Genomic DNA, 23898 nt, shown 5'->3' with positions numbered 1-23898 from the left:
TTTAGCAAATGCCATATTTTATTTGTAGTTCACTGTTTGAGTTTACATATTGTCATTTGAACATAGTGAGTGGAGCCGCGCACACAAGAAAATGGAGTACCAAGTGGAGAAATCGGAATGTTTCAAACATATTCTTCTGTTTGAGTTCAGTGCAGGGGTGACAGCAGTGAAGCAGGTAGAAAAATTTGTGCTGCGCATGGGACTAATGCCATTGAACAGAGCATGCCAAAAAAAAAAGCTTTTTTTTTTTCATTTTAAGAAGGATTGTTTTGACATTAGTGACTGTCCACATTCAGGAAGACCTTTGGGAATTTGGTGAAGATGGTTTAAATGCATTAATCCACAATGCTCCACCAGTGTACTCGAGAACTAACAAATCTGACGAACTAGGATCATTCCACCATAATGCAACATTTGTATGCGGTGGGGAGGGTTCAAAAACAGGGTGTATGGATACTACACACTATAAGGCAAATTCAGAAAAAAACAGTGGGTGGCAATGTGTGTGTTTCTGCTTGCTTGGCTTGTGAACAATGCCAACCACTCATATCCTGCATCATTATGAGTGGTGAGAAATGATGTCTTTATGCTAACATAAAGGAAGGGCTGGTTGAGCTCAAACAAAGCAGCAGCTTCCCGTACAAAGACCTGCGTGCACCCACAAGCAGTAACGTTATGTAGCTGGTGGAACAGCAGCTATGTGGTGTACTACGAATTGCTTCCTTGAGGTGTAACCATCACTGCTGACATTAATTGTCAACAATTGAGACATCTTGCATATGCAGTCAAAGAACGACGACCAGGAAAGCTGCGTGAGGTGATGCTATTCCACGATAATGCCCGACCGCATTCTGCTACACTGAAAAAAGACCATATTTAGGAGCTGGGTTGGGAAGTCATTCCCCACCCACCTTATTCCCTGATCTCACCCTCAGATTTTCACCCTTTCCACTATCTATCAAACAACCTTCAAGGCACTTCCTTTCCAGATGAAAATTTGCTCCAAACATGGCTCGATGGGTTCTTCGCTTCAAAACCATGTGATTTCTACAGTCATGGAATCAAAAAGTTACCACAGCACTGGCAGAATGTTTTGAATAGTGAAGGAGAATATACTATGGATGACTGAAGTCACTGTTATGTGTATCTGTTGTGAGGCAACATAGGCATTGTTGAAGCCAGGAAGCTATGTTCTTGTTCAAATTCTTTCAGGGATCCAAAAGTCTGTGAAGCGTTTTTACACTGCACTGACACAAGAATGGTTTAGTGACTGTGAATATTATGTGATGGGAATAAAATCTGTTTGTAATAAGCACATTTCATTCAAAGCAATGGGAAAAGATGTATTTAATGAGTAAAGGTGTGATATTTCAGCTGAATTTCCTGAGCACTCTTTTGAACGTACTGTTGGACGTTTGGGATATTGCTTTGGGGCCTTGTAGATGTTAAGGAGTGTTAATCTGTGAATTTGCTTGAACCTCATAAAAATACATAGCATTTACTCATTATTAACCTGACACATAGAAATGTCAAAGTAACCCCACAGCTCGAAAACAATGTTGCTGTGTAGTAAGGAATGTTGCACGATTTCGTAATGGGTTGAGGTTGATACATAGGCAATGGCAGCCTTACTTTTACAGAGAGGAGGAGGATGTTAGTGTTTAACGTCCCGTCGACAACGAGGTCATTAGAGACGGAGCGCAAGCTCGGGTTAGGGAAGGATGGGGAAGGAAATCGGCCGTGCCCTTTCAAAGGAACCATCCCGGCATTTGCCTGAAGCGATTTAGGGAAATCACGGAAAACCTAAATCAGGATGGCCGGAGACGGGATTGAACCGTCGTCCTCCCGAATGCGAGTCCAGTGTGCTAACCACTGCGCCACCTCGCTCGGTTTTTACAGAGACCCAATAAAGTTATCTAAGTGCCTCCATTATGTGGTGACTTTAAGATGCACTTTTTTCAGTTATCTTTTCGAATGTTTATGAATTTGAATTTCCTGAAATAATGTCTTCAGAACATACCATTTACAATACTAATTTTTATAAAAAAAAATCTCAAAGCAAGTCACCTATATACAGGTGTCCCAGAATATTCAGGGATATGACAGGAATTCTCATTAGAAGCAAAAAAATTCGTGTACTGTCCCCTATTCCGAATGGTTTCCATAGTTTCCAATACATTTAATGTCAGTTTTGTATGTTTTTCTTGAATAAGTTGAAAATTTACTGACTCAGGGAAAAATCTGACGTAGTTTAAAATCCAACTACATTAAATTTCCTACAAGAAAGGTCCTATTCATTTTTGCTCTATGACTAATAGTTTGCATTAAGAGAATATTGAAAATCTTGTCAACACACATGCGCTGTAGCTTAGGTAGTTTTTTTTAGGTCAATTTGAGATATTTTTCTGACTTGATGGACCTGCCCACTATTGTGGTATGTTGTAAATAATGACAATGCATTGAGTAATACAGAAAATAAACAACAATGTACATTAAATATGTTTTATCTCAGAAACCATTTGGAGAAGGGCAGTTTGTCCATATGAAAATTTTTGCTTCAGATGATTGTTCCTGTCATATCCCGGAATATTAACTGCTCCTCCTGGGACAACATGTGTACTACTGTGACATATCCAGCTGCTGTTTTATGTACTATTACATACCAAGCATTTATGTAACTTTACTGCTTTCACAGCTCCCTACATGATGAAAAACTTATTAGAAAGTTTAATTTGTGCACCAGTCTCCTTCTCCTTCTCCTTCTTCTTCTTCTCCTTCTTCTCCTTCTTCTACCCTCCTCATAGTCCCACAATCATGTCTGGGTCATAGCGTTTTCAAGTTTCCTCCTTTCTACCCCATTCTAGTGCTTGTTTCACTTACTTACATCTTCAAATTACACATTACATCTCTGAGTCAAACTGTTACAATAAGCTGCAAATTAGATTACATATACTTTTTGTTCCACAGATCTATAATGACAAGATTCTCAAGGATGTAGAACATGTCGTAAAACAGGAATACGCAGGGCATATGTACAAAAAAAGATATATATTAGTTAATTTTCCTCAATTAAATTGTTCTCGTAGATGTGGAATAAATCACAAAATCTCAAAACAGAGAAAAAAGACAATATCAAAGCTTTTCACAGAAGTGTAAATGAGTATACTAGAGTTGGGACTTAAATAGTGACAACCATTTATTCACAACCGATACAAAAGAGTTACATGTTTGCACCTGTTACTGTCCTTTAAAGTAGTCACCAGCATTGCGTAGAACCAGTGGCCAGCGATGTGGAAGGCATAGTATACCTTTAGCAGAGCCTGGTCTGTTGATGATGCAAACGGAACCGTCTACTGTCTGTCGAATCTCTGGAACAGTTCTGAAGTGAATGCCACGAAGTGGTTCCTTCATCTTTGAAATCAAATCAAAGTCACAAGGACTTAAGTCTGGAGAGTATGGTGGATGGTACAGTACTTCCCTGTCCCATTGACCGAAGAGAGCAGCCACAGCTTGCGCTGTATATGCCCGCGCATTGTTGTGCAAAATGGTGGGCAGGTTGTGCAGAAAGTGTCGCCGTGTCTTTCACAAAGCTGGTCACAGATGATGCTCCAAAAACGAACAGTAATACTGTGCATTGACGGTCTGTCATGGAAGAACGTAATGCTTTAGGATTACACCATCACAGTCGTACACGAGAATCACCATAACTTTCGCCATACTGGGGCTCTGATGCACTTTCAACTGTCGCGGCAACCCATAACGACGCCATTTGTTGGATTGATGTTTCAGTTTTGGCCCCTACAATGTGGCCCATGTCTCATCCAGTGTTACGGTAAGGCATAAGAAAGCCTCTCCTTCACGCTGATAGTGCTCCAAGTGTTTCTGAGCAGTGTCGTAATGCATCCATTTCTGCATTTCCATCAAGTCATGCGGAACTCATCGTGATGCAATTTTTCGCATGCCCGGGCGTTCCTTCAGGATGCAAAGGACAGTTGTATGTGCTAATCCGGTTTCATGGGCGAGCTCACGAATCGTATGGCATCGGTCACTGTCCACTAACGCGGCAACAGCATGCACATCTTCATCAAAGACACTAGGATGACCTGCCCAATGCATATCTGCCACTGTTTGCTGGACCTTCGTTGAAGACTTTTACCCAACGTGCTACTGTTCTGTACGGCAATACCGATTCCTCGCACACTTCTTGAAGACCTTGATGACACTGGGATGCTGTACGATCTCTGGCACACTCAGTCTTGATCCAACTGCGTTGTTCCTGTTTCGAAAACATAGTGACTCCGTTACGTTAGACTGCTCGCTCACAAGTGACTGTGTTTCCCTCGATTGTGTGCACGCCAGTGACGTGGGACGGGCAAGTCCATTTGTTTGGAGGTAAGAAGGTATGTCAACAACGTGTGCTATCAACAGTAATAGTAGATTCCATTGCGTAGTATCTCCACAGCAGTGTTGCCAATATTTTAAGTTCCGACCTACATACACTGATGTCCATAAGATAATTCTTTGACCATTATACATAGACTATTATAGCCACTCATTGTCATTCAGAAAGCAGTTTGCAACACTTATTTTCATTGAGTACATTACCACTCCAAAGATCTGTAGAAGTAATATTTTATGTAACACATTTTTCATAATTTATACATTCGTTTATTTGTCCGTAGACCATTCCGTAGTACAGTACTGGGTATGTAACATATATTACAGAAAAAATATATAATACATATACAGAACAGGATAGGATTTGGTGAGGATAGGATAGGAAGTTGGCCATGGCCTCATTAAGGGAACTAGCGTAACATTCATCTCAGCAATGTGGGAAAACAATGGAAAACCCAAGGCAGGATGGCCGAAAGGGTATGAACCCCACTCCTCACAAATGGAAGTCCAGTTCATTAATGCTGACGTAGCCACCTTGCTCAGTATGTGATTAGGAAGGAAAATCACATATACATAACCTGCAAGGAGATTATAACAAGGATAAGAAGTGTAAATATGATATAACTAGAACATGAAATTTTGTTATATTGCATTTCTGAAAAAAAGGTTAACACATGAATACATTATTTAACATTGCTGAAAAAACACACAGGAACACCTAGCGGTACTATAACATCACAATCTTCTGATACCTTTTCTGTGGAGGTGTATTGCACTTCATCTGACACAGAGAAAACAGGAAACCAACAGCACAAAAATTCTTGTGCAAAGACGAACGCAGTGTAGATGGTACATCGGTTAACAGGTTCAAAAGTAACTCAACAATAAACATAAATCTCTTATGTATGATGGTAATGCATTATAAAGAATGACACCAAAATGACTTGTATATCTTAGGGTGCAAGTTCTTTTTTCTCTCTCTACATGGAGGAAAATTGTAAAAAGGTGGGAAGTTAAGGAGATAGGACCCTGGATAAATTGAAAGAACCAGAGGTTGTTGAGTTTCAGAGAGAGCATTAGGGAGTAATTGACAAAAACGGGGTAAGGGAATACAGTAGAAGAATGGGTGGCTTTAAGAGATAAAATATTGAAGGCAGCACAGGATAAAATAGGTAAAAAGGCAAGGCTAAGTAGATGTCTTTGGGTAAACCTAGAGATACTGTATTTCATCGAGGAAGGTAGAAAATGTGAAAATACAGTAAACAAAGCAGGCGAAAGGGAATACAAACATTTAAAAAATGAGATTGACAGGAAGTGCAAAATGGCTAAGCAGGAATGGCTAGAGGAAAAATGTAAGGATTTAGATGCATATATCACAAGGGAAAAGGTAGATACTGCATACAGGAAAATTAAAGAGGCCTTCAGAGAAAAGGGAAGCTGGTGTATGAATATCAAGAGTTCTGATGGAAAACCAGCCTTAAGCAAAGAAGGGAAAGATTGAAGGAGTATATAGAGAGGCTATACAAGGTAGATGTACGTGAGGCAATATTACTGAAATGAAAGAGGACATAGATGAAGATGAGATGGGGGATACAATAACGTGAGAAGAATTTGACAGAGTGCTGGAAGACCTAAGTTGAAACAAGACCCTGGGAGTAGCAACATTCTGTTAGAACAACTGAGAGTCTTGGGACAGCCAGCCATGACGAAACTCTTCTATTGGTGAGGAAGATGTATGATACAGGTGAAATACCCTCAGACTTCAAGAAGAATATAATAATTCCAAAGACACTAGTATGTATTATTAAACTGTCAGTTTAATAAGTCATGGTTGCAAAGTACAAAAATGGATTTTTTATAGAAGAATGGAAAAGCTGGTACAAACTAACCTCGGATAAGATTAGTTGGATTTCAGACAAATGTAAGAACATGCGAGGTAATACTGACCCCACAACTTATCTTGGAAGGTAGGTTAAGGAAAGGCAAACATACGTTTATAGCATTTGTAGACTTAGAGAAAGTATTTGACAATGTTGACGGGAATACTCAATTTGAAATTCTGAGAGTAGCAAGGGTAAAATACAGGGAGCGAAAGGCCATATACAACTTGTACAGAAACCAGACAGCAGTGGTAAGAGTTAAGGGGCATGAAAGGGAAGCAGGGGTTGAGAAGGGAGTGAGACAGGGCTGTAGCCTATCCTTAATGTTATCAATCTGTACATTGAGTAAGCAATAAAGGAAACAAAAAAAGAACTGGGAGTAGTAATTAAGAGTTCAGGGAGGAGAAATAAAAACTTGAGGTTTGCCAATGACATTGTAAATCTGTCAGAGACTGCAAAGGACTTGGAAGAGCAGTTGGATGGAGTGGACAGTGTCGTGAAAGGTCGCTATAAGATGAACATCAACAAAAGCAAAACAAGACGAATGGAGTATTTTTTTTTTTTTTTTTGGTCATCAGTCTACTGACTGGTTTGATGCGGCCCGCCACGAATTCCTTTCCTGTGCTAACCTCTTCATCTCAGAGTAGCACTTGCAACCTACGTCCTCAATTATTTGCTTAACGTATTCCAATCTCTGTCTTCCTCTACAGTTTTTGCCCTCTACAGCTCCCTCTAGTACCATGGAAGTCATTCCCTCATGTCTTAGCAGATGTCCTATCATCCTGTCCCTTCTCCTTATCAGTGTTTTCCACATATTCCTTTCCTCTCCGATTCTGCGTAAAACCCCCTAATTCCTTACCTTATCAGTCCACCTAATTTTCAACATTCGTCTATAGCACCACATCTCAAATGCTTCAATTCTCTTCTGTTCCAGTTTTCCCACAGTCCATGTTTCACTACCATACAATGCTGTACTCCAGACGTACATCCTCAGAAATTTCTTCCTCAAATTAAGGCCGGTATTTGATATTAGTAGACTTCTCTTGGCCAGAAATGCCTTTTTTGCCATAGCGAGTCTGCTTTTGATGTCCTCCTTGCTCCGTCCGTCATTGGTTATTTTACTGTCTAGGTAGCAGAATTCCTTAACTTCATTGACTTCGTGACCATCAATCCTGATGTTAAGTTTCTCGCTGTTCTCATTTCTACTACTTCTCATTACCTTCGTCTTTCTCCGATTTACTCTCAAACCATACTGTGTACTCATTAGACTGTTCATTCCATTCAGCAGATCATTTAATTCTTCTTCACTTTCACTCAGGATAGCAATGTCATCAGCGAATCGTATCATTGATATCCTTTCACCTTGTATTTTAATTCCACTCCTGAACCTTTCTTTTATTTCCATCATTGCTTCCTCGATGTACAGATTGAAGAGTAGGCGCGAAAGGCTACAGCCTTGTCTTACACCCTTCTTAATACGAGCACTTCGTTCTTGATCGTCCACTCTTATTATTCCCTCTTGGTTGTTGTACATATTGTATATGACCCGTCTCTCCCTGTAGCTTACCCCTACTTTTTTCAGAATCTCGAACAGCTTGCACCATTTTATATTGTCGAACGCTTTTTCCAGGTCGACAAATCCTATGAAAGTGTCCTGATTTTTCTTTAGCCTTGCTTACATTATTAGCCGTAATGTCAGAATTGCCTCTTTCGTCCCTTTATTTTTCCTAAAGCCAAACTGATCGTCACCTAGCGCATTCTCAATTTTCTTTTCCATTCTTCTGTATATTATTCTTGTAAGCAGCTTTGATCCATGAGCTGTTAAGCTGATTGTGCGACAATTCTCACACTTGTCAGCTCTTGCCATCTTCGGAATTGTGTGGATGACGCTTTTCCGAAAGTCAGATGGTATGTCGCCAGACTCATATATTCTACACACCAACATGAATAGTCGTTTTGTTGCCACTTCCCCCAATGATTTTAGAAATTCTGATGGAATGTTATCTATCCCTTCTGTCTTATTTGACCGTAAGTCCTCCAAAGCTCTTTTAAATTCCGATTCTAATACTGGATCCCCCATCTCTTCTAAATCGACTCCTGTTTCTTCTTCTATCACATCAGACAAATCTTCACCCTCATAGAGGCTTTCAATGTATTCTTTCCACCTATCTGCTCTCTCCTCTGCATTTAACAGTGGAATTCCCGTTGCACTCTTAATGTTACCACCGTTGCTTTTAATGTCACCAAAGGTTGTTTTGACTTTCCGGTATGCTGAGTCTGTCCTTCCGACAATCATATCTTTTTCGATGTCTTCACATTTTTCCTGCAGCCATTTCGTCTTAGCTTCCCTGCACTTCCTATTTATTTCATTCCTCAGCGACTTGTATTTCTGTATTCCTGATTTTCCCGGAACATGTTTGTACTTCCTCCTTTCATCAATCAACTGAAGTATTCAGAATGAGATTTTCACTCTGCAGCGGAGTGTGCGCTGATATGAAACTTCCTGGCAGATTAAAACTGTGTGCCCGACCGAGACTCGAACTCGGGACCTTTGCCTTTCGCGGGCAAGTGCTCTACCATCTGAGCTACCGAAGCACGTCTCACGCCCGGTACTCACAGCTTTACTTCTGCCAGTACCTCGTCTCCTACCTTCCAAACTCTACAGAAGCTCTCCTGCGAACCTTGCAGAACTAGCACTCCTGAAAGAAAGGATATTGCGGAGACATGGCTTAGCCACAGCCTGGGGGATGTTTCCAGAATGAGATTTTCACTCTGCAGGTTCGCAGGAGAGCTTCTGTAAAGTTCGGAAGGTAGGAGACGAGGTACTGGCAGAAGTAAAGCTGTGAGTACCGGGCGTGAGTCGTTCTTTGGTAGCTCAGTTGGTAAAGCACTTGCCCGCGAAAGGCAAAGGTCCCGAGTTCGAGTCTCGGTCGGGCACACAGTTTTAATCTGCTAGGAAGTTTCAACTGAAGTATTTCTTCTGTTACCCATGGTTTCTTCGCAGCTACCTTCTTTGTACCTATGTTTTCCTTCCCAACTTCTGTGATGGCCCTTTTTAGAGATGTCCATTCCTCTTCAACTGTACTGCCTACTGCGCTATTCCTTATTGCTGTATCTATAGCGTTAGAGAACTTCAAACATATCTTCAAACGTATCTTCAAATGTATCTTCAAACGTATGGAATATAGTCGAATTAAATCAGATGATGTTTTGGGAATCAGATTAGGAAATGAGACACTTAACTGAGTTTTGCTCTTTGGGCAGCAAAATAACTGGCGATGGCCGAAGTTGAAGGGTATAAAATGTAGACTGGAAATGGCAAGAAAAGTGTTTCTGAACAAGAGAAATTTGTTAATGCTGAGTACAGGCTTCAGTGTCAGAGTGTCTTTTTTTGACAGCATTTGTATGGAAGTGAAACATGGACGATAAACTGTTTAGTCAAGATGAGAAGCTTTTGAAATGTTGTGTTACAGAAGAATGCTGAATATCAGATGGGGAGATCATAAATCGAATGAGGAGGTACTAAATAGAATTGGGAAGTGGATTATGGCAAAACTTGACTAGAAGAATGGATCAGTTGGTAGGACGCATTCTGAGACATCAAGGGATCACCGGTTTAGTACTGAGGGGAGTGTGGGTGGTAAAAACTCTAGAGAGAGACCAAGAGATGAATACAGCAAGCAGACTCAGAAGGATGCAGTTTGCAGTAGATATTCAGAGATGAAGAGACGTGCAGAGGATAGAGTAGCATGCAGAGCCGAGTCAAACCAGTCTTCGGACTGAAGACCACAACAACAACAACAACAACTATAACAACAAAAGCCGGCCAGGGTGGCCAAGCAATTCTACGCTCTACAGTCAGAAACCGCGCGACCGCTACAGTCGCAGGTTCAAATCCTGCCTTGGGCAAGGATGTGTGTGATGTCCTTAGGTTAGTTAAGTTGAAGTAGTTCTAAGTTCTAGTGGGCTGATGACCTCGGAAGTTAAGTCCCATAGTGCTCAGAGCCATTTTTGAATAACAACAACAACAACAACAACATGGAGGAACCCACAGGTGCGAGGGTAATAGCTATGGTAATTGCTATTAGCATGTATGTTACCATGGTGAGCTCTTGTGATCGAGACACATTTATATACGCTGAGATTACAAAAGTCATGGGAAGCCTCCTCATATTGTGTTGCACCTTCCTTTGTTCAGCATAGTGCAGCAACTTCACATGGCATGGACTCAAGACATTGGAATATCTCTGGAGGAATATTGAGCTGTGCTGCCTCTATAGCTGTCCATAATTGTGAAAGTGTTTGCAGGTGCAGGATTTTGTGCACGAACTGACCTCTCAATCATGTCCCATAAATGAAACTTCCTGGCAGATTAAAACTGTGTGCCGGACTGAGACTCGAACTCGGGACCTTTGCCTTTCGCGGGCAAGTGCTCTACCAACTGAGCTACCCAAGCACGACTCATGCCCCGTCCTCACAGCTTTACTTCTGCCAGTACCTCGTCTCCTACCTTCCAAACTTTACACAAGGTCTCCTGCGAACCTTGCAGAACTAGCACTCCTGAAAGAAAGGATATTGCGGAGACATGGCTTAGCCACAGCCTGGGGGATGTTTCTAGAATGAAATTTTCACTCTGCAGCAGAGTGTGCGCTGATATGAAACTTCCTGGCAGATTAAAACTGTGTGCCCGACCGAGACTCGAACTCGGGACCTTTGCCTTTCGCGGGCAAGTGCTCTACGAACTGAGCTACCCAAGCACGACTCACGCCCCGTCCTCACAGCTTTACTTCTGCCAGTACCTCGTCTCCTACCTTCCAAACTTTACAGAAGCTCTCCTGCGAACCTTGCATAACTAGCACTCCTGAAAGAAAGGATATTGTGGAGACATGGCTTAGCCACAGCCTGGGGGATGTTTTTGGAATGAAATTTTCACTCTACAGCGGAGTGTGCTGTCTATGTCTTTTGCTCGAGGTGTCGAGGGTGTTCTTCAAACCAATTGTGAACAGTTCTGGCCAAGTGGCTTGAGGCATTATGATGCATAAAAATTCCATTGTTGTTTTGGAATATGTAGTATATGAATGGCTTCAAATGGTCTCCAGGTAGCTGAACGTAACCGTTTCGAGTCAGTGATTGGCCCATTTGGACCAAAGGACCCCGTTCATCCATGTAAACACAGCCCACACCATTATGGAGCCACCACCAGTTTGCACTATGCCTTGTTGACAACTTGTGTCCATGGCTTCATGAAGTCCACATCAGACGCAAACCAATTTTTACCACCAACTGAAATTGAGACTCATATGACGAGGCCACAGTTTTTCAGTCATCTAGGGTGCAACCGATACGGTGAGAAGCCCAGGAGAGATGCAGGAGGCAAGGTTGTGCTGTCGGCAAAGGCACTTGCATCGCTCGTCTGCTGCCATAGCCCGTTAATGCCAAATTTCACTGCGCTGTTCTAGCGGTTATGTTCATCGTACACCCCGCATTGATTTCCCTGGTTGTTTCATGCACTGTTGCTTGTCTTTTACCAATGAGAACTCTACACAAATGCCGCTGCTCTCAGCTGTTAATTGAAGGCCATCGGCCACTGCTTTGTCCACGGTGAGAGGTAATGCTTGAAATTTGTTATTCTCATCATACCTTGACACTGTGGATTGCGGAATACTGAATTCTCTAATGATTTCCAAAATGAAATGTCCCATGTATTTAGCTCCAACTACCATTCATCATTCATAGTTTGTTAATTGCCGTAATGGGGCCATAACCATGTCGGAACCATTTTCACATGTATCACCTGTGTACGAATGACAGGTCTGTCAATGCACTGCCCTTTTATACCTTGCATATGCAATACTACTGCCATCTGGATATGTATATATTGCTATCCCATGGTTTTTGGCACCACAGTGTATGTACGGAGAGGGTATTGTAAATGCACATAACTTTTTAAACTTTAATTGGTTTTACTTAGAAATTTGTAAGTGGAGTTGGAGGAGCTGGTCATTGTAATGCAAGAAGATGCTCATAAAGTATTCTTTTACTTCTGTTCTGAATATCTGGACATTACTGTATTCTTTCCTGATACATACTGGCAACCTGTTAAAATATTACTGAGCTAGTAAGTCATCTTTATTTTTTTGTAAATGCATAACATTAGAGTTTGAAAGATTCAGGGTTAAACTGTTTGTTGCAAATCATTCGCAAGCCTGCTCCACTATTCTCCTGACTGTGTTATTTTTTTCTCTTATGTAATACAAATTATTGTGCATAATGGTGATAGTCTGTGATTACAAAACCTGTCACCAAGATTATTTGTGTAGTAATTATAATTTTAAAACTTCAGTGTTGTGTAATATTATTGCCTTTAATCACAACAGGTGAAGATACTCATAATCTACATCATTATAAAAGGTGTGTCTGTTTGGCTGTCATTTAAAGCTGTGTTAGATATTTGTGTTAAGACTGTGTGTTTTTCAGGAAACTGCTAAGAGTCGTGGGTCATCTAGAGGTTGTGACATCGACAAAATCTCGTAAACCAAACCCTGTACAGAGGATTGCACAGCAGGAAAACCTCGCAGTTCATCCATGGCCGTTGGAGTCTGTGCCACCAGGATTTCACATTGGTCTTGTAGCATCTTTTGGACACCTCATTCCCAAGAAGATAATTGAAATGTTCCCTTTGTAAGTACTGTCGGCTTGTGAATCTATATGCTGCAGTTGTCAAATATCAATACACATTATTCACGTGAAAAAACTGTAAAATTATGAGACAGCATTGCTGGCCAGTACTTAACTTTAGGAGGTGAAATTCTTAGTACCGCCTCCGGACACGTATAAAAGTATGAGGGAGGACATTCTGCACGTCTACATACTTATTTCTCAAAATAGTACCCTGGTGACAAATACGTTTTTCCTATCGTCACTGTAGAATTCGTGCTTTCAGTTTTCGGAGGGTCTTCCAGTATTTTGCAGTGTTTACGGCTTGAGATCCAAATGCGTCACACCTTGAACATCCCAGAACACTGTGAGTATGACTTTGCCTGCTGATGGTATGGTCTTGAACATTTTTGACATTGATGACCCTTTTTGGCAGAACTCCTATGAAGCTTGCTTGTTTTTAGGGTCAAAATGGTGAACCCAGCTTTGTACACCTGTTGTCATGTTATTAAAGAACCCATCACTTCCACTGTCAAAATGCAAAAGAAATTGTTGAAAAATGTCCAATCTCCTCTGTTTCATGTCGGCAGTGAACATTTGAGGCACCCACTATGCTCACAGTTTTTTGTACGACAGTTCTGCAGTGATGGCCTGTACACACTCTTACGATATGCCACACTTAACTGAGAGCTATGCCTGTGTCCAACAATTTTCTTGATGAGTTCATGATCTTGAGTCTGATGAGTCATGTTAGATACCATATGCGATTGTCCACTCTGAGCTCTGTCACACATGTAGAGGTAAGCACCACCATTCCTTCATTACAAGCACAAACAACCCAGTGTTGCATATTAATGATGTCGGTACAGTTGTTATCATACACAGCTTTTATTTTTCTACAGGTTTCAGTTGAAGACACATTTCTTGCAATTAGAAACTAGGTTAGAGACTTCATCACAGCAGGCTGTTCAACTTGCACAGACCTAGTGTTGTTACAGGCTGCCATTTTACACCACTGTCATGTTACATACTAAAATTTGGAGCCCTCTAGTGACAGAGCTGACCTTGGGGAAGATCAGTTTGGATTCCGTAGAAATGTTGGAACATGTGAGGCAATACTGACCATACATCTTATCTAAGAAGAAAGATTAAGGAAAGACAAACCTACATTTCTAGCATTTGTAGGCTTAGAGAAAGCTTTTGACAATGTTGACTGGAATACTCCTCTCTTTCAAATTCTGAAGGTGGCAGGGGTAAAATACAGGGAGTGAAAGGCTATTTACAATTTGTACAGAAACCAGATGGCAGTTATAAGAGTCGAGGGACATGAAAGGGAAGCAGTGGTTGGGGAGGGAGTGAGACAGGGTTGTAGCCTCTCCCCAATGCTATTCAATCTGCATATTGAGCAAGCAGTAAAGGAAAGAAAAGAAAAGTTCGGGGTACGTATTAAAATCCATGGAGAAGAAATAAAAACTTTGAGGTTCGCCGATGACATTGTAATTCTGTCAGAGACAGCAAAGGACTTGGAAGAGCAGTTGAACGGAATGGACAGTGTTTTGAAAGGAGGGTATAAGATGAACATCAACAAAAGCAAAATGAAGATAATGGAATGTAGTCGAATTAAATCGGGTGATACTGAGGAAATTAGATTAGGCAATGAGACACTTAAAGTGGTAAAGGAGTTTTGCTATTTGGGGAGCAAAATAACTGATGATGGTTGAAGTAGAGGGGATATAAAATGTAGACTGGCAATGGCAAGAAAAGCGTTTCTGAAGAAGAGAAATTTGTTAACATCGAGTATTGATTTAAGTGTCAGGAAGTCGTTTCTGAAAGTATTTGTATGGAGTGTAGCCATGTATGGAAGTGAAACATGGACAATAAATAGTTTAGACAAGAAGAGAATAGAAGCTTTCGAAATGTGGTGCTACAGAAGAATGCTGAAGATTAGATGGGTAGATCACATAACTAATGAGGAGGTATTGAATATAATTGGGGAGAAGAGGAGTTTGTGGCACAACTTGACTAGAAGAAGGGATCGGTTGGTAGGACATGTTCTTGAGGCATCAAGGGATCACCAATTTGGTACTGTGGGGGGGGGGGGGGGGGGACAGCATGGAGGGTAAAAATCGTAGAGGGAGACCAAGAGATGAATACACTAAGCAGATTCAGAAGGATGTAGGCTGCAGTAGGTACTGGGAGATGAAGAAGCTTGCACAGGATAGAGTAGGAGAGTTGCATCAAACCAGTCTCAGGACTAAAGAACACAACAACAACAACAGTGACAGAGGATTGCAACTTGCGTTAGTGAAGCGGGAAAAGTAACCGAGTAATATGCTTGCCATGTAATGCCTCATCTGGTACCAAGGATGACTTGGACTGGTGGAAGTGACGCTTGAAAGAGAGAGAAGAGTAGAGCAAGGTGAAATGATGCCTGGGATCCCTGATGTTGCAGCTGCTTGTGGTCTCTTTGTCCTGGCTGCTCGATTAGCAAATAGTGGAGGGCTCATGAATCTCTTGAGTGGAAGGTGCTGGCTGGACGACTGTTCTGTCCCATTTTTCAGATAGTATCACAATGCAGTACATCGACACCGAGGACAGCCAACGAAGAAATAAAGAAAATGGAACATCGTCACAAGCCTTATCTATATGAGGGTGGTATCTGTTCTTTCGGACACGTCTGAAAGAACTCTTATGGGAATCGGTAGATTGACTGCTGCGAGTAATGAGTATTGTGGGCAGGGGTGCTACAAATGTAGTGTGTAGACAGTAAGTTGGAAATGTGGGTCTCATGGGAAGCATGCCAGAGATACGTACCTGCAATCTCACTATCCTCTGTGTTCTCGGTGGCTCAGTCAGGTAGAGCGTCTGCGATGTAAGCAGGAGATCCCGGGTTTGAGTCCCGGTTGGGGCACACATTTTCAACTGTCTCCATTGATATTTATCAACGCCTGTAAGCAGCTAATGGTCTGTATTTCATTGTAAGTTCATACAGATATCTAGTCTACATCATTTTGCAATTTGTTTTGATCATCTGATGACTTTACAAAGATGGTAAATGACAGCATCATCTCAAACAATCTGAGGGATGCTCAGATGGTCTCCTAAATTGTTTATGCAGATCAGGAACAGCAGAAGGCATATAACACTTTCTTGGAAAAAGCCAGATATTACTTGTGTTTCTGTTTTACTCGATGACTTTCCATCGATTACTGTGAACAGTGACCATTCTGACAGAAAATCATGAATCCAGTTACGCAATTGAGAAAATACTCCATAGGTACTCAATTTGATTAGAAGTTGCGTGTGAGGAATGGCTTCAAAAGCCTCCTGCAAATCTAAAAATATGGAATCAGTTTGACATCTCTTTTCAACAGCACTCATTACTTTGTGAGAGTAAGGAGATAGTTATGTATCACAAGAACAGTTTTCTGAATCCTTGTTGGCTGTTAGTCAATTAATCATTTTCTTGAAGGTAGTTCATAATGTTCGAACTCAGTATTTGTTCCAAAATCCTACTGTAAATCGACGTCAGTGATATGGTTCTGTAATTCAGTGGAATACTCCTATTTCCTTTCTTGGGTGTTGGTGTGACTTGTGCTGCTTTCCAGTCTTTTGCTATGGATGTTTCTAAGAGTGAGCGGTCTTATATGATTGCTAAGTATGGAGCTGTTCTATCAGCATACTCTGAAAGGAATGTGACTGGTATACAATCTGGACCCAAGGCCGTGCCTTTATTAAGTGATTCAAGCTGCTTCGCTACACTGAGGATATCTACTTCTAAGCTACTCATGTTAACAGTTGTTGTTGATTCAATTTGTGGAATATTGACTTTATCTTCCTTTGTGAAGGAATTAGTAACTTTGCTTTAGTGGCACTGTTATCGGTAACATCATCATTGCTATTGGACAGTGAAGGCATCGATTGCATCTTGCCACTGGTGTTCATTAATGTGACCGGAGTCATTTAGGGTTTTCTGCTAGATTTCAAGACAGACTTTTCATATGGAAACTATTGAAAGCAGTTTGCACTAATCTTGCAGATTTTGTGTTCCTTTTAATTTGGCATGGTTTCTTTGTTGCTTCTGCAACAGTGTTCTGACCTGTTTTGTGTATAGGCTTCCACAAATGACGGTCTTGTATGCTTGAGAATTGTGCTGGAATGCAGAAAGGCCTGTAGAGGATCAGCACTAGGTGCAGGGAGTGGCAGTTGGTCCTGAACATAAACAATTGTAACATATTGTGAACAGGATAGATTGAAAAATCAGCCATCCAGCTGCAAATAAAGGTTTATTATCCCTTGATCATGGTTTCAATATGTATATAAAAAAAAAAGCTCTTAAATGTGATTTTCAGAGTATCCCTGTAGATGTAGAGATCTTCCTCAGAAGTATTGGCCCTAAAAATGTACACACCAGCTACATTTTTTAAAATTTTTTTATAGAAACATAATAAAATATTAATAGAAATATTTTATCTTGTGACAACTATTGCATCATGTGATGTAATAAGTGAGTATGTTTATTTCACAAATATTTTTCTATTAATATTTTGTTAAGTTTGTAAAAAAAATTACTTTGTGACTGGTGTATACATTTTTAGGGCCAATATTTCTGAAGAAGACATTTTTATAAATATCGAAACCATGATCAAAGGATAATAAACTTGTAGTTGCAACTGGTTGACTGATTTTTCAGTCTATTCTGAATTACACAGTTGCTGTTTCACAGCCATGTTTAAGATTTTAATACTGTGAACAGTTACACAGAAAGAGACCTGTTATCATAGGACACATGATTGCAGAACAATCACTGGAAGCAGTCACATCCATTAAATATCAAGAAGTTTGTGTATGGTACAGTTTAAAGTGGAACAGCTACATAAACCTTATTGTAAGTAAGGCAGATGCCAGGCTGAGATAGATTCGAAGAATCATCAGGAAGTGTAGTCCATCCACGATCGTCCGATTGATGTTTACCAGTCTTTGTCCTTTGGTAGTCGAGGAAACAATGTCAGCATGTTGATCGTGTTTGGACATATTTACTAATAACGGAGCCATAGTTCAAGTTTCTGCTTGTACCACACACAAGTGAGAAAGACAAGAATGTCACGCTAATCCCTTGCCTGCATATTGGAGCTTATATACCTGCACCGGAGTCACTCTACATTACATATATGCTCCAGCAACGCTCTCAAATGGAAACTTCTTGATTACCCCTTACACTCATTGACTTTCTCACCTTTGTTGTAACAAATAGCAAAAGCAGCAGTGTTTCCATCTTAGAGGTAACAAATGCTTACAGAATGTAGCCATTGCTACTGTAGGTAACAGTCTGTACTTTTTCTCTTTGCAGAGGCGTTCTGAATGTACATGCCAGTCTCCTGCCTCGTTGGAGGGGTGCAGCTCCCATTGTATATGCCGTATTCAATGGGGACACGAAAACAGGAGTTTCCATAATGCAGATTATGCCACACAGGTATGTAGGCACTGAAAGAAATATTGTGTAGACATGCAAGTATGTATGATCACTAAAGGTGTGCCACAGTGATCAAAATTGGGTCCATGCTTATATACAAATTATTAAAAAAAAATCAACAGGAATTGTTTAATGTCGTGGGCTTTATACATCAAATCTTCAAATTTTTTTGTCGTGGTACATGTGTTCCTGATGTATATTTGCATATTCAGCTGTTTTGAAAATTTAGTTTATTGCTGACAGATGAAAAAGTTATACGTATTTCCGAGTCCTCAGCAAATTATTACTTTGGAAAAAGATGGTTCAAAGAATTTGCATTAAGTTTTGCTTGAAAAATGGAGTAAAGTGAAGGTAGTGTTTACGAGTAGTATAAATGTTTCAGAGAGGGTCAAGAAGACATTGAAGATAACGATCACCCTGGACACCCTAGCACACAATTTCTGATGACAATTTCGAAGAAGTAAAGATAATGGTTCTGGAAAATTGCCAGATGACCATCGGAGAGGTTGCTGATGATGCTGGCATATCCTTTGGCTCATGCCAAGCAATCTTTTTGGATGGTTTGAGCATGAAACGTGCAGCAGCAAAGTTTGTTCCGAAATTGTTGAATCTCAACCAAAAGCGATGTTGCATAGACATCTCTCAGAAATTTCTGAATGAGGTCGACAACAATCCAGATCTTCTAAAAGAGCTTACAGCAGGTGGAGCAATGTGGGTATATGTATATGATGTCAAAACTGAACCCCAGTTGCCCATATAGAAGCTACCAGGAGAGCTGAGACCTAAAAAAAGAAAATCAATAAGTTTAATCACATGTGAAGGTCCTTCTCACTGTTTTCTTTGATTACACTGGAATAATGCATCATGAGTTCCTGTCTTGTGGTTGTACAATCAGTAAGGAATACTACCTGGAATATGTTGCCTCAGCCACTGTGTTCGCCAGACATGGCCACCTGCAACTTCTTTCTGTTCCTGAGGCTGAAGAAAACTGTGAACGGATATCATTTTGCCACCATTGATGAGATAAAAACAGAATCACTGAAGGAACTGAACATCATAACGAAATGTGAGTTCCAGAAGTGCTTCCAAGATTGGAAAAAACACTGACACAAGTCTGTTGTATCTGATGGGGATTACTTTGAACAGGACAAATTTGATGTTGATGAATAAATAAAGATTCTTTAAGAAAAACAAAAATTCCTGTTACTTTTTCACCACGCCTCATGTGTGGATGACCTTTCACAATATATACAAGAAGCAGAAATGGTTCTCTTTGCTGATGATGCAAATAGTATTATTGGGCTCAACTGAGCAATTTCAACACTCGGAAATGTAAATAACATTTTTGTTGAATTTGAATAAAACACGAAACATGCAGCTCCGTATGGCACAGGGCCTGACAACACCATTAGCAGTAATGCATGAGGGTAAATCAATAAATGAAATAGAATATTCTAAATTCTTGGGTGTTTACATTGATAAGAACCAAAACTGGAAGTCTTAAATGTCTTAGCTCTTTAACTTCCTGTTACACGCATATTGTTTTGAAATGCAGGCAACGGTAGTCAAATGTCCACATTTTTATAAGAAGGCAAAACAAAAACTGCTCTGCCTGTAGGAAGTTTTATTCAAACTATGACTGGTTTCATGCAAATTTAGGCACATCCTCAGGTTATTTAAAGATGGATTCGAAAGGAAGTACTTTACTTTTTTTTTTCTTTTTCCACTGGCTTAGTAATATTGTTATATGGAGTAGAATAGTCCTGTACATTAGGCACTTACATAAATCTTGTATACAAAATTGTTTTATGCTGTCCTGAAGCCCCTCCCTATCCTTCATGCCATTGATAAATTAAAACGCACTAGAAAATAATTTGGGATGGAATGTAATGATATTATGAAAAGAATAGTTGCTATTCACCATGTAGTGGAGATGCTGAGCCACATATAGGCACAACAAAAAGACTGTCATGAAATAAGCTTTCAGCCAACAAGGCCTTTGTCAAAAATAATCACACACACACACACACACACACACACACACACACACACACACACACACAGTCTCAGCCAGCTGAAACCAGACTGCTAGAAGCATTTATGAAACTGATAAAAAGGTGGGCTTCCCTAAAACAAAATAAAATTAGTGTTTGGTCCTAAGAGAATAAAATAAGCCCTGCAAAGCACGCAAAAATGTATACAAACACCAATCAAAAAATACTGTGTTATCAGCTGAAGGCGATGCGGGCGTGGACATAAGGAATATTGAATGTGCTAGAGCCCTATGCAAGCAGTCACAAGGAAAACTGCATTGGCTGCGGTACCCGAAAACCCAGCAAGATGGCAGTAGAGAGTGTGGGTCTAATGCTCCGAATGTTAAGCATGAAAGTGGCAGGTGGCAAGCATAAAAGTAAATTACAGTTTAAATCAGCAAGTGATATAAAACGTGGACGATTCATGGAAAGAAAACTTAATACAGTAAATCCCTTATGATTACAGACTGCTTAATATTTATAATGGATATTATTCCACACAATTTGTAAAACCTTTTACTGTTTATAAATTCTCCATTGGTTTTCAGACAGCTTGGAATAATATCCAGTATAAGTATTAAGTAATGTACATCATAAGAGATTTACTGTATTGCTTTTCTTTCCATGCATCGTCTGTTTTATATCACTTGCATATTTAAATTGTAATTTATTTTTGTATACAGCTCCTCCCTCTCTTTCATGCTTCACTGTTTGGTGCACTAGCTCCACTTTCTCTAGCGCTTTCTTGCTGGGTTTCTGGATACCATTGCTAATGCAGTTTTCCTTGTGGCTGCTTGCATAAGGCTCAATCAAATTCAGTGTTCCTCATGTCCATGCCCACATCGCCTCCAGCTGACAATATGGTATGTTTTTATTGGTGCTTACATACGTTTTCACATGGTTTTCAGGGCTTATTTTATTCTATCTGCACCAAATACTCAATTTATGTTGTTTTAGTGACCCCCACCCCTTTTTATAAATTTGACAAACACTTCTAGTCAGTTTTTATTTATCAGTGGTGTGAAGGATGGGGACAGGTTTCAGGACAGCATAAAATAATGTTATATACAGAATGAATGGGACCATTCTACTCCATATAACAATATTTTTCTAAGTCAGTGTAAAAAGAAAAAACTGCAAAATACTTTCTTCCTAATCTCTGTTTGGCTCACCTGAGAATGTGCCTAAACTGGTGTGAAACCGGTCGTGGTTTTAATAAAAACTTTGTACAGCCAGAGTGGTGTTTTTGCCTTTTCATAAAAATTTTGTGTTACAGATAATATCAGATTTTGGAGATGAACATCAGAAAAAGTTGGCATACTTTACCTATTTTCATCTACTAATGTCTTGTATTTAGTGCCTTATGCAGTTTGTTGTTAACTGTTGAGCACAGTTTGAAAACAACAGTGGTATTGATAAATATAATAATAGAAGGAGAAATGACTAACACCATCCATCACTCAGCCTTAATGTGACATGGAAAGGAGTGATGTATTCAGCCATAAAAATCTATTTATATATGTGGTGTAGAACAGGCACCACATATGTATAAATATGTACTGCTTGATGGCCATTAAGATAATTTCAGTGCGGATGCACTCTTACACAGGAATCTTAGTGTCATGCAGCAAACAATGATGGACTGCTATGAGCTGTGTAAACAGTGTGTGACAAGGTGGAAATTTGGGATGGATGAAGACAATGCTCAGATAGCTGAAGTAGTAAAGGTGATCACTTGTGTGAAGTGGGACGTCTTTGTTCGAGTCTCAGTCCAGGACAAATTTTCACTTGTTGCCATTGAATTGAAGCACTGTGAACCATAAGAGCACAAAGCATGGAAACAGAGTTTTGAGAAAAATAGGTATTTGTGAAAATCAAATTTGTAGACAAACCACCAATCTCGTAGGTCTGGCTTGGTTCAAAAACAAGTTTCAGCTTCCTATATTTCTTCTGAAAATATAATGTATCTTATTTATGTTATATATTGTTAATTATTATTTATGATTGTATCTATTATTAATGTAAATTCACAAAATTTCCATATGTGGGCTAGTGACAATAGTGTCTTTTAATATTTGTAAATTAATTAATTAATGTTAAACTAGACTCAGAACATAAGGAACTGATACTACATACACTACACATGCAATTATGACTTATTCAAATACTTCATGATCATTATTACGATCAGTTTTGTGAAGAACATTCTGTGGCTTGAGGTACAGATAAAACTGCTGCTATGCCTCTGATTATGAAGTACTACTACTGCATACATGATGTAAATACTAAATTATGTTGCCAACCATAGATAACAGGTGAGCAGTGCAGAGCAACAAAATTATGCTTCGTGCTTTTGGCTCATATGGAAATAAGTATGTGAGAAATCAGTGAGACAGTTTTTCATGAACGTTCGTATGTTAATTTTGGGCCTACATATTAATCACCATAAAATCAACAGATGTCATAATGCATACATACGAAAATCTCAAAATCGATGATGGCGTGCTTTAGGCCCTCACGGTTTTCAGCACCTTAGTTCATTTCAGTGCCTGATTGTGGCTGATGTTGGAATTTATTTCATTTCATCGCACACAAAAATCTTTGACTATCTAATGATGTAAATAATGTAATAAATAATAAAATTAGCTTCAAAGACAAAATGAACTCCTATCTGCTTGACAACACCTGCTCCATATTTATGAATGTGAATTTTATGGCTATTTTGTGTGTTTTGATCATTAAATAGGCATGGGCCTTCCTTTGTTAAACATTACAGAAGCACAAATATGTAAAAGATGTTGAAGTCCTGCATATAGAGGGAAAGGGTACAGTTATGACTCTACTAGAAATTAAAAAACAATTGAGTATCCTCACATTTATTACTAAATAGACAGACTCATTTCAATTATTTGTCCCTATTGGACATGTTGTAGTAGGGCCATACTGAAAGTAATCATCAACATTTTTTTAAAAATTGTAACCTATATTTTTTACACAAACCAAGTATATCCTCTTAATCTACATAGATTTTGTAGTGACATTCCAGACTCCCCCCCTCCTCTCTCTCTCTCTCTCTCTCTCTCTCTTTCTTTCTTTCTTTCTCTTTCTCTAAAAAACCTCTTTGTGTGTTATTGTGCTCTGGACAGTGACTGTCGTAACCAGTGATGTAAGATGTATACTTTTGCCAAGTGCACATTCATGTGGGGGCCAGAGTGTAGCTGTGAGTTCCTCCTGCTCCTAGGTTTGATGTTGGCCCAGTACTGAAGCAGATGGCTTGCCCCATAGGTCCCCACGAAACGGCAGCTGACGTCCAGACCCGCCTCGCACGGCTTGGGGCTGAAGCTCTCCTGGAAGTCGTACGACATCTGCCTCACTCCCTGGATGACGCCTTGCCACAGCTGGAAGATGGGGTGACATATGGTGAGTGCCAAAAGGAGATTTGAATTCTTTTTAAAAT

General features: G+C 39.9%; 1 protein-coding gene across 2 annotated transcripts in view; it reads left to right on the top strand.

The window, feature by feature from the left end:
- Positions 1–23898, top strand: part of LOC126428048 (methionyl-tRNA formyltransferase, mitochondrial) — a 56531-nt gene that overhangs the window by 15660 nt on the left and 16973 nt on the right. For both annotated transcript variants that reach the window (XM_050089925.1, XM_050089924.1), the window contains exons 2-4: positions 12756–12959; positions 18286–18408; positions 23683–23861. In XM_050089925.1, coding sequence (XP_049945882.1) covers positions 12756–12959; positions 18286–18408; positions 23683–23861 — 506 coding nt within the window. The remainder of the gene's footprint in view (positions 1–12755; positions 12960–18285; positions 18409–23682; positions 23862–23898) is intronic.

Source organism: Schistocerca serialis, chromosome 12 (genome assembly GCF_023864345.2).
Source record: "Schistocerca serialis cubense isolate TAMUIC-IGC-003099 chromosome 12, iqSchSeri2.2, whole genome shotgun sequence".
In the NCBI taxonomy this organism is placed as follows: Eukaryota; Metazoa; Arthropoda; class Insecta; order Orthoptera; family Acrididae; genus Schistocerca; species Schistocerca serialis.
The sequence above is the reverse complement of the archived record's forward strand: the minus strand, read 5'-3'. Positions and strand labels throughout refer to the sequence as shown.